Source organism: Paramacrobiotus metropolitanus, unplaced genomic scaffold (assembly GCF_019649055.1).
Source record: "Paramacrobiotus metropolitanus isolate TYO unplaced genomic scaffold, Prichtersi_v1.0 Parri_scaffold0000023, whole genome shotgun sequence".
In the NCBI taxonomy this organism is placed as follows: domain Eukaryota; kingdom Metazoa; phylum Tardigrada; class Eutardigrada; order Parachela; family Macrobiotidae; genus Paramacrobiotus; species Paramacrobiotus metropolitanus.
Window position 1 is genome coordinate 797,753 of NW_026570243.1, and position 12,452 is coordinate 810,204.

General features: G+C 43.9%; 1 protein-coding gene across 1 annotated transcript; it reads left to right on the forward strand.

The window, feature by feature from the left end:
* Positions 1-2,156: 2,156 nt before the first annotated feature.
* Positions 2,157-7,321, forward strand: LOC129587127 (homeobox protein Nkx-2.1-like). The gene is given in 5 exon segments (XM_055480729.1): positions 2,157-2,994; positions 2,996-3,011; positions 6,224-6,492; positions 6,993-7,043; positions 7,046-7,321. Coding segments are annotated over 5 exon segments (711 nt in total). The 5' UTR covers positions 2,157-2,778; the 3' UTR covers positions 7,205-7,321.
* Positions 7,322-12,452: the final 5,131 nt, after the last annotated feature.

Below are 12,452 nucleotides of genomic sequence, written 5' to 3' on the forward strand. Positions count from 1 at the left end.
AGGTCAGCCTCGGCAATAACGAAACAATTCCGAAATTTTGACTTTTATATGGTTGACCTATTATGCTAATAAATTTCAAATACATGTATTAAAGCAGGGGCGAATGTTGCTGAGTATCACCTTCCCTTGGAAGCGTATTAAAATAATAAATCATATGTGTAATTAAAGAAATTTCATTCTGTAATGAACATCATTCGCGAAATCCATGGAAAAGTTGTATGGATACAATCGTATAATTGTATCGATCGCCCCTATTGCCGCATCATTGCGACCTGTTGGAGGCGCTCTGAGGTCAACGAGGCAGTTGTCGGTCCGGCGTCTCCATTTGTACGTGATGATGCTCAAAAGAGCGCTTTTATACAGGCGTACACTGGCTGGCGAGTACATCAAACGCCGACCAGATTCCTTTGCGCGGGATAGATTAGGTCGAAAGCATTTTCACGGGTTTTAAACTATTACCGCCATAAAGAGTATACATGGCTAGTCAGGTACAGTGAATAGATTAAATTCGCTAATCTTCTCGCTATCCTGTATACTTCAGCATACACACCAGCCGACGCATCACTGCGCACAGTACACAGGCCACTAATTTAAAACCGCTTATTCCGTTATTCCAACACCGGAAGAGACAGTACAAGTCGTCGTTTTCCCCTTTTATCACCCGGCATGAGCGATCTATTTGCCGAATGGAAATGTTATCCGTTGGACTAACATGCCCGGCTATTCTTCCCGTCCGCGATGATTACAGCCGCAGCCAGCATTACCGGAAGTTGCTAGTTGAGTCCGGGTATTGTGCGCGTGTGTGCGCGCCGGGAAAGAGGAGAAATGTGGCCACATCCAGTGATCGGGGGCATGGTAATGCAATTATCCTGTACATCGTCCGTCGTCAGCACTATCGATCGCGCAGTGTGCTCGATTAGAAATTTTGTCCTAGCATCAATGCGCACTGAATACAGTAATGGAATGTTCTCGTTCCTTAATGAATCGGTTTATTTTTCGATCGGTCAGGACAGCATTCTGTAGAACTATGATAACAGGTTTTCAACGGCCGGAGAATGGCCAATTGGTGGAACAACAGACGTGCTGAAGCCGGTTGGTCAAACCCCGGCGTAGTGTGTGCACCGGCCAGCTGATGCGGAAGGAGAACAGCAATCCAATAAGCAGTAGAGTAGAAAGGTCGTTCTTTATTGCACTTCACCAATTTCCAAGGAGGACGCTTAATGGAAAGTCTGCTTAAACGGACACTCTTGTGCACTTACACTACAAATAAAATTGCACGTAAGATATCAGCACGGGTTACGGAACAAAAGACTTAACACAACACAAATGGAAATGCGCACCTGAATTATCCTTTAATTGCTGTTTACAAATTACATCCATACGGGCTATTGTAAATACCACTCAGGACGTGACACAGTTGTACCGTACATAGTGAGGATTTTTTGCCAGAAAAAGAACAAAATCGTGCCGAATAACTCAAGAGTCTGACTGGCTGAATAAACCGCAGAACAGCAATATTCGCTAAGTTGATGGCTTTTGAACTGTTTAGACTGTTACTACATTCTGCCAAATGCTTATGCACTTTTCTATGTACACCGTATGGATCATGACTTCAAAAAGTTTTCTAAGTTACGGAAAAAATTAAGTGCAGAAAGGAAAGACTTTCTTAATTTTGGTTAATCCATAAGCTGACGGATTAGAAATTAGTCAATCATCAGATTTTGTCTGCCACTGGTAAGAAATTTCCAAAAAACTTGTGACTGTAAAAAAAACGGCACAAAAGCTGTTCAGGACGCAGTAAATTAATCATTGTACTTTAATGGGAACGTACGTCTGGATCATTGTACCTGTCTGGTCTCGAACATAACCCGGATTTCACGGCTGGGCATTGTCAACCGGCATAATTACAGGCATTGTTTTAATCTGCTAATGGCCAGCCTAGCTCACCAATGGGAGTTCTCCTCGTCCAATCACCGGCAAGATGTGCTGGTATAGATTGGTATCGCCCTGCACCGAATGACGACGTACACGCGGTTGGCTGCCACAGCTGTGCACCGTACGCGAACACAGTCACACACGCATCACCCGTCACCGCCGCAAATTGTATCGAACCGGGGCTATGTCGACAGCAGTTGGAGGGCTGTACCGAAGTACGATTGAGATAGGAAATGTGTTTGTGCTGAGGATTATCGAAGACTTACCATATAAATGCAAGCCTCCTTGGCTCAAGTTTAGTTTTTGTTCTTGGCGATGCTCTTGTTGCTATTAGTTGGATGGGTCGTATCGAGAGTCAATTCGTCCATTGAGTTTTGTATCCGCCAGTCGCTAGCAGCGCTATTCGCACGACACACCGGCACCATCGACGAGAGAGTTCCATCAGTGCAATCATCATCATATCTTGATATACCAGTGTGTTTCGGCTACAATTAAGTGCTTATGTGTGTATACTCCACTAGTGTATTCGGCCGCTATCGATAGCCGGTGCAGTGGCTGTGGTTGCTGGGCTCTGCTTCATAGTCGCGCGAAGAGCCCTCCAAGCCTTACTTGTTGGGCACTTGTTCTTGTTGAGCTTCCACTATCATACAGTGAGACCCCCATACATTTTGTGCTGGTTATGCAGTTTATAGTCATATCATAATAATAAGCACATTTTCTTTCCGCGACGCCAAGTGTACCTTTGGTTTGTTATCCCAAGTGGATTGATCCTTTGCTGCGTGTTGTGGATACGTGTATAGTCCGGTGACCTTCCCCCGGCAGACACAAAACACACAACACATCATGAATATGTCGCATAATAGCAGCGGCCCGGGTGCGTACGGGATGCACGGCATGGGAAGCCAGTTGTCGCACACGGCGCATCAGTTCTCGGCGGGATCCTACTGTAACGGCTCATCGGCCGCCGACTTCTCCACGGGCCATCATCCCTATGCCGATCATTCGGCGGTGATGCGCCCGGTGGCCGGCAGCAGCTGGTATGGCTCCTCGGTGTCCGCTCCCGGATCCGCGGTTCAGTAAGCAGAGCATTTTTAAATCACGTGTATGTGTGTGCCAGCGGAGAATGTTGACGGTTGCATTGTTATTGTACCTGTGCACCATTGCACCGAGGATGTTATTGTTGTAGCGTATTTATGCACAGCTACTTGAGAACTTGACTGAATCGCACAGTGAAAACCGCACGCGGTCGTCTGCTCAGCAGCTAGAAAGAAAATTTGAATAAATTGTGAATCAGTTTTAAATTACAATTGTAATTTATTAGGTATGCCGTCCTCTAATGTAATTTTTGAACGCAGATGTGAAACAAAACACATTAAGTATTAACTGTATCCTACATTTCTGTGTCTACACAGATAGTATCCGAAGGAAGCAGGTCAGAAAATTCAGCAGTTTTGACCGTCTGGTTTTACTTTTGTTTTATTTAGAATAGGCATAATTGTAATAATTCAGATGAAAGTAGGTCCATCAGTTCCATTCAAATATTACACACTGTACGAGAGAATTTTTTACCACATTCGTAAACGGTCGAGTTGTGCGCTTCGAAGTATCATAATCCGCATTAATATTATGAGTCTCGGAACAGTAGTTTTTTTAAAGTAGTCTGCCTTAATTATTAGACGTCAAAGTTTTTTATATTGTATCATTACTATTAACAGGCTTAATTAAATGCAAAGAGAATCATCTAAGCTTTGATCAACGTGAAATTTTTGCTGCTTTTTCATGAAAGAAGTCGGAATAATAATGCGATTTGCTGTCTCGCATCATTGTACAGATACGTACAGCTTAAGAACAACTTATATAAATATTCTGTCTAATTTGTGGTTTTTTTTAATTACAAGTCCAAACCGATATGTCGTTTATAACACTGAATGCCACTGCAGCGGTAAAAACTGTTCAGATTTTATTTAGAGCAATTTTTCCAAGATATACAAAGGTCACGTTTCATAATCATTGTCAACTAATTAATGGCACTATATGCCGAAAAGTTTTTTATAAAAGATTCATGAAATGCTGTTATGGCGTGAATAAAAAGCACGTGAGTTGGAACTGGAAGACGGCCAGGCAGTGCGCACGGTTGCATTATATCCATTCGGGCTTACGTGACGTTAGCAGATTGTCTTGGCATGCAAGTCTGCAGCGTCCGCGGGTTTCCGTGTCGGTGCACAAACCGTATATCGGATCATTAGGGTAAACATACCCCATCTAACAACAACATGAAAAAAATGCTAAGGATTTTTGCCGGCTATGATAGTGGCACTTGAGGTATGCGCTCAAGTGGTGCTAAGCGGCAAGGAAATAAAATAATAGCCACGGCCGTGCCACAATTATTTGTGGCCGCTGCTCTCTACGCGTTGATAAGAAAGATCAACAGATCGCTAGTGTTAATAATACGGGATAAAACTCTCTTCAAGGTGCAACAACGGAATAATCTCTCTGTATCGAATATTGTCTGTAGATACATATTCCCACCTACAAATTGTGGCGATATATTTTCTTTTTAACCGCTCTTCTCTGCCGACCAGCGACATGGGAATAATCCGATGTTGCACGCGTGGTAGGTCAGGAAAAAGGGGAAGCTTAAGAGATTAATTCGCGCCCCGTGGCCTGCCGCTGCGGTGTATATATGCATGCATGCTCATACTAGTGGAAATTGGTAATTCACCGCTGCTGCGTAACTATCTGTCATGGTTAACTGCTTGACAATTTGTCAATCACACCATTATCAGCAGGAGGGTCTTTCACGTTTCCTGATCAAGCTCAAACGATGACACGAAAAAGCCTTTTCAGTGTTGGAGAGAATGGGGGCCGTTGTGTTGGCACTAACACGGATATATCTATCTGTGTATGTGTGCTATAGGCTGTCCAATATGCCTGCCAGCGACGTTGACAATTTTCGCCTCAGTGTTCAGCAGTAATAATAGTACGCATACATATCCTGATTATTAATACACTGCACACCACAATCCCCGCTCTTACATACACATTTTATTACACCGTAGGGCATCACTTAATCGCAAGCAACTAACGAATTGGTCTGATACCTCCATAGAAAAGCTTCGTAGTATTACAATGGCAAATCCATGTCATACTAGGTGGATTTTTCGATCAGTCTTTGCGTTTATTCATCGCTGACAGACCACACAGTTTGGCTTCGAATGGAATGAATCAGTCTATTGTGATTGTTCTTGTAATAATTATGCCATTCTTATGCACTGGCTTCGGATTAACTGAAGTGGAAGACACAAGAAGGCGAATCAATGATTACATGAAATAAAAGCTCTGCGGAAAAAATTGCGGTCACGAATTTGAATAAATTTAAGACCCTGTTGTCAGACGGTCAGTTTTAACACAAATCAAAAAATGAAATTAGTAACGCGAAAGAAGATCAAAATTTTTGCATTCTTCGTAAAACTGAAATTGCATTTTAAAACGACGCATTTGCGAAGTGCGCCGTAATTGCAGCATGTATAATGTAATAACCTAAGGTCACTCCATTATTTTTTCAAAAACACGGGCATCTGTCGAGAAAATTCTCTGGGAAAACGCGTTTTTTCACACGGTCATGAGATAAACAACAAGGAATATAATAGCGTTTGGACGGCTGCCTGCGACCGTTACCATCCGTCGCCTGCCGAGCGACACGCTGTACACAGAATCGTATGCACAGCTCGGCGACACGAATATGTGTACAATACAGTAGACATCAGTGTGCCGGCGGTGAGCGGTATTTACGGCCGCGGTCTGCCGTGCAACATGCAGTTGCAGTGTATAGCGTATGAAAAGGCGTCTTTTCTTGCAAATCATAGGAGCAAGTTTGCACAAAGCCCTTGAATAACAATAGCATTTTCCACTTTAACAACCAAATAGACTCTCGTCCGGCCTGCGTTATCAGGCTGCCATCCAGCGGCAGTATATGATGGCGGGTACTCAGTAAAAAGTGATCAGTTATATGTGGCAGCGCTAAGTACCTCGCATACAGTACTCAGAGGACAATTTCTAAATGCCCATCTAGTGGGGTAATTGTTTAGCTTAGGAGTTGAATGGGGTAAAAAATTAACCAGTGATACCTACTTGATTGTATTGGATACGTGCTCAGCTGTAAAGATTTGGTCGGTCTTGTCAAAACATACGAGTTTGTTTGTCTTGGGACGTTGTGGCAGGAAACACTCGGGTCGCTTAACGTGTGTGTGTGTGTGTATAGGTCCATATATGTGTCTGTGTTTTGTAGTGTCGCGGCTGATGGCACCCAACCATATGGGTATGGGCATGAACTCGCTGGCGGGATTCAGTTCCTGTGGGGTGGGTGTGGGCGGTGGCGGTGTGGACAGTAAGGGCGGTGGATTGCATCAGTTTCCCCTCGGGCAGCGACGGAAGCGGCGGGTGTTGTTCTCGCAGCATCAGGTGCTGGCGTTGGAGCATCGGTTTAAAACGCAGAAATACCTCTCCGCGCCCGACCGGGAACTGCTGGCTAACAGCATCGCGCTGACCCCAACACAGGTAATTCATATATTATTTGCTCGACATCGTTTGTCAGTGCGTGTTAGGGCAGCTGTTATGCAAACTGTTCATATTTCAAGTGAAGACACATTTACTTAACTATGCAGGTTAAACTCTAACTGTTCAGATAATACTGTTCCTTATACGGGATGTTAATGCGTACTGCATGATAAAGTGCGAAAAATGTTCGACTGCATGTATATAATTTATGTTATGACAATAATTGTATGTCAGGCGTCACCTTGTTTAGAAACATTATAATCTATAATCTAAAAAAGAAAGGCTATTTTTCAGTTTCCTGATTTGTCAGTAGAGTAGCGATTTATTTGTAACTGGGACCGCTGCTCAGTTTTTGTAATCGGCATCTGTAGTGCCCATACACTACGCCATCGCAATATTGTACCGAATTCCATCGCAAAGACGCATCCAGCGTCTGCCACTCTGCCTTAATCAGCGGAAATTCAGAACCACATTTTTACATGAATTTGTTTCGTCTTCAGGTGAAGATATGGTTTCAAAACCACCGCTATAAATGCAAACGCCAAGAAAAGGAGAAAAGAAGATGCAGACCACCGCTTCCGACAACAACAGCCAATCCTCGCAATCCTCTCCGCGCCGCATCGCCGTCCCGGTGCTGGTCAAAGACGGCAAACCGACCAACAACACCTCCACCGGCTCCTCGCAGCACACCTACGCCGACGACTCCTCCTAACGACGCCTCCAGTCCCTCACTATCCCCCGATCCCAGCGGGCCCGGGGTCAAATGCGAACCCCCCACCGGGGGACCGCCTGGTGCCGGTGCCCTGAACAATACCCCCGGTGTCCTCATGTCCACCGGGGATGCCCTCCTCTCCAACCCCCCCGGAGGTGGTGGTCCTCTCATGGATATCCATAATCAAACCAGTAAAATGATGAACGACCTCAATCTGGCCAATCATCCTTTCAACATGCACCACCATCCGCACCACTCCAATCTCCTCAACTCCAACGTCCTCACCGGTCACATGAATACCGGCGGACAGTTTTGCTCAACGGGACCAGCGGCCGGATATTTTGGTCGGTCGTATTATTAGAACGCCGCGATCTCATCAAAACGGGCAGCATGTATCCCGCGGATGTATTATGGCGTGACCTTTCGGTTTTTTCACGTTGTGGCGCACTGGTACGGTGAGAAACGCGGTGGCGTATGGATGCGCGGTTGGGATGGATTCTTCCCTGTTGGAGCGACAGGCAGCCAGTGTATCATACGCAGTAACCGGGACTGGATTAGGATTATCCGCGGATTAGCTCCCATTAGCACTGTTTAGCCAGTCAGTGGTAGTCGTCTATGTTTAAGCGTTTTGCAGCCACAATCTCTCTCTCGCTCTCCATGTGTACATATATATATTCTCCTACCAACGATATTCATTAGCTTGCTTGCGGGATTAAATATAACGGACAAAATAGCTCGTATTACACAGAGTTGTAAACCAATTATCCTCCATGTGGTTTTATTAATTATCCTCCGTAGACGCGCGCGCGCGAGTGTGCGTGTGCGTAATGTAAATGTGTAATCGCGTCGACGCGGGGTCTTAATCGCTGTCTGCTCGTCTTTTTTGTCTCCGTGTCAGTTGGTATTTAAATGTATATGTCTCCAAGTTGTCGTCGTCGTCAGTCTCCCCAGTTCGACGTCGAGGTGGTAATGTGCGTATCGTTTACTTAAGTTTTTCTTTCTCTCGGCTCTGCTTTCACTGGCACTGACGCTATGGTAATTACCGAGTAAAGATGATTAATTTTGGCAGTTTTCTCGTGGTTGTGTTGTAATACTGTTAATTATTAGCGTCACAGCGTCGGACATATTTTAATTATACCATCGCCATAATATACCACAACAAAGAAAAGGCCATCGCTAAAAACTAAAATAGTAAAAATAAAATGCCTTTGGGCAGTTCAAACTCGCGAAAAAATACACAAATTTTCGACTGGTGTTAAATCGACTAAACCGTTGTAGAAAAATATTTTTTCTTGGCAAAACAAAAACACAACTGCTCGCTATAAAATTCCATTAAACAAGTGCAATTCTTCGGCAGTGTTGAAAAATATCGGAGCAATCCATTTGTTCATGGTAGTAAAAGAATGCGGCAGAAATAGATTGGACGGCATATTTTTACGGGGTCAAGTGTTGCGTTTAGGCGCAAAGAAAAATAATCGGCCCAGCCAACACACAGAGGATTCCTGTATACAAAGTGTGCAATTAACTCCGACAAAGGAGGAAAATATTGTAAAACTCCGGGGTGAACATCGATACGGCCTTTTCTTTTTTATTTACCTTGAGAAAGAGGCGTCCGCTGTATGTGTGCATTATTTATTCCCGCGTCTGTATAAGCGGGCGCGGATGAACGGGAAGGCGTATAGTATTCGTGGATATATGCTGCACACAAATGCTTGACACTCTTCATCTCAACTCACTGCACCACAGCTCTCTGGCATCCTCAGCCTCCATTTTCAGGCCATTTTTCTATCGCCGGCTCCCAACGCGCCACACTGTATATACATCTGCACAGAAAGACGACGACAGTCAATAGTGGAAACTCTTGAGGAGAAATTAAGTGTGACTTGCATCCTACTCCATATAGAATTATTTTGTGAAGGATCAAGTACAATAATATCAAAAGAAGTCGGCACTTTTCAATCGGTATTGACGAGTAGAAGGGTGCTAAAACCAAGATCTTTACTGCTTTGGACTTGTTACAAGATTCACGGATCCCGAACGCGCATACTTTACATTTAATCAACTTCAATCAAAAGCACATTGAAACCTCTTTCCCACACACTCAACCATACGTGGGAATTTTCTTGCGGGTTGTGTTATACGCGTGTCTAAATTTTTTCTGCAAAAGCTATCACCATAAATTTGTGCGAAATTAATTTAACTTGCAGATTTTAGTAGCATAATTTAAAAACTAATTTACCAAGCTTTTTATTCAAATACTGAGTAACGTAACGCGATTAAATGTTTTTCCATTTTTTCCGCGGAATAATTTGCATGATGACCTTTATGTGAAGTATTCTTCATAAAGTGAATACTCCATGTGAAAACAATCGATACTGAACGAGAATGCTGTGTAATGTGCCAGCGCTTTTCACTAACACGCATTGCGGTCGTGCTAATGCGGCCGTTACCGCGTCGGCTGCATGTGCGGATTCTCAGTAAACACCCGCCACTACCAACAGCTCACATCTCTATATATCCTCATCGCAATCCCTTTTGGACAAGTTAAATTGATTTTCCCCGTTTAGCGACCTCGACCGGGGCTTGATTGCTTGTGAGGCTGTGCTCGCGCGCGGGAGGATAATAATTCCCGCAGCCTTCATCGATAATCATGTGCACACACACACACACACATCCAGACTGTCACACATAACACCGACCGGAAAGGCAGCCGATGGTTATACGGCATGTATCTGTGTGTTGGCTACATTTTCCCCCGGCTCGATATAGACGATATCTATCCCACACTTACAGTAGTGCCCAGTTTAAAAGGCACTTTGTTCACATGCAGCGAGTGTCTGTCATTATTGTTAATAAAAATGCTTGGTTGTGTCATTATGAATTGAGTTAAAAGCGGCTTATTACGCCAGTGATATAGCACTGTGTGTTATGGCGTCAACGGGGCGCACGGCCCGGGTGCCCGGCCACTATTTGCCCTTCCACTTGCCTTGATCCACATTTTCACTCGCTTACACACGAAAGTGGCTCTGGGGTTCTGCGCCGGCACACTCTCCAGTTGTATAAACGCCAAGTATTTTCTGCACTTATCCCATTATCATGGGCTCTATAATAAGTACGTACGTACAGCTTGTTGACCCTAAACTTTTTGCCCACTACGTGCCACTACGACTTACTTTAACTATTGTTCAACCAGCGGATTATGGCGCTCTTGGAATCATTCACATATTTAATGTAGAATGTGTAAATATATGACAAATAAATCTTATAGTTTTGTTTAATCAAATACACCATTAACATAATATGCAACGCCTGGTAAAGGTCATCGAAAAACGGAAGCTCCTTCACTGGTAATGCGATCGCCGCGTAAAAGTAACGTTTTATTTACGCTCGGACAGAAATTATACAGACATTCCGTTCCGGCAACTTTGCCACTTTTGACCGCCGAAGGAACCATCCATTTAATTAAAGCGATAAAGTTTCCCTTCTGTGTATACACGCGCACTGCACCTTTTCACAACTGGCAAATGCGTCAACGTTGATGAAGTGAATATACTGTACATTTAGTCACTGCAACGCACTGTGTCTGTACTTGACTGGTTGAGTTGTCTCAAAAGCCAGAAAATTTATGCCCGAACCGGCATCCATTTCCCATTAACGTGTAATATATCCCTATCATAGTTTGTATACTTTTGTACACTTTTGTACATTTATCCTCTAAAAACAGATGGACATGAACATAGCGCGGAATGGAATTCTCCGACGCGAGTGTAGCTCGAGCTGGAGCGGCCACTTAACTGGCTGCGGCCTAGCGCAATTATCCAAGGTTTAATGAAAAATTCAAGAGCGTCCTTACTGCATCCAAGTACTCATATCCGCTGCTCAGCTCGAGAACTCTCGTTTTTCCTCCGTGTATATATATGTGTATGTATATCTCGCGTGTGTAGCAGAAGAACCCCCCGGTACACATAACGTCTAATGTATTTCAAGATGGACGTCAAGTGGTGCTCTGCTGCCCGAGAGCACACTACGCATCCCCCCACACACCGTATATACGCGATGGCCCCGCGGACAATGTTGACGAAAGGATGTACCAGCGTCAGCAAAGTGCCGGGCTCTTCAGGTCTGGTATGAAACCCGCTTTCCGTCTGTGTCTTAGCGTGTGTGTGCGAGGTTGCGGATATAAGACACTTGGTGTGTGTGGATTATGAAGATTGGGCATAAGTAATCAAATGTCTCTTATAAATTGTATGTACACGATATTTACATACAAAGACTGTCAAACACTTTGGAAATTTCCAACAGATTTAGAATTTTCGTTTCGTATATACTTTAAATAATTAGAACAGCACTTGTGGATAACATTTAACGCCTTTGGGTTTACAACTTTATCGAATAGGTTAGAAAAATGTTTCTAGAAAAAAATTTTATGCGATACAATTACTGTATATAAACTAGAGCAGTATAGTAATTACGTCAAAGGAACGCGCCGTGCTCTTGGTGAGTGGAGTAGGGAATATGTAAAGACTAAATAAGCAACTGGGAAAATATGCGGGAATAAGCCTAATGGAATGGCAGTCTATTTGGTGAGAAAACACTGCTGACTATCGTTTCAACACGCAACAAATCGCACATCGGCAATCTAGCAAATGAATTCTTCCTGTTGCAATATTTAACTGGAAAACAAGCGGCTTGATCGATATACACTATACACTGCATGGCAATGCGCATCAGCAACAGCGCCCGGCCTCAACAATTCCCCAACCGCTGGCACTAGCCGCAGCCGCATCTCGCATCCACAGCGCCGGGGATCATCATATAAGGGAACTTAACTCGCCGGGACAAAATTAATCCGCGAGATGCAAAGCAGACACTTGTCCCATCCGCATGCATTGTGACCGGTCCCTTATGCCGCTCCAATCAATCACGGCTGGATAGGATGACCTCAATTAGTTTACTGCGGCCGACATTCCAAATAAACACAAAGTTCACGAACGGCCTTATGATCGGTAAGACTTTATGGATGCCGAACACGATGCACAACTTTATTTTCTTTTCGGCATTTAAATATACTTTTGTACAGCTCACAGTACAAACTCTGGGCAAACAGCTGTTCCAAAATTATTATAAAAAAGCTGTTTTTGCGGAAATTTTGTTTTTTGCACTTCAAGACTTATTGACACACATCCACATTAAACAAATTTAGATGAATGTAAGACATCGTAAAAATATTTGTAATAATGCCGCAACT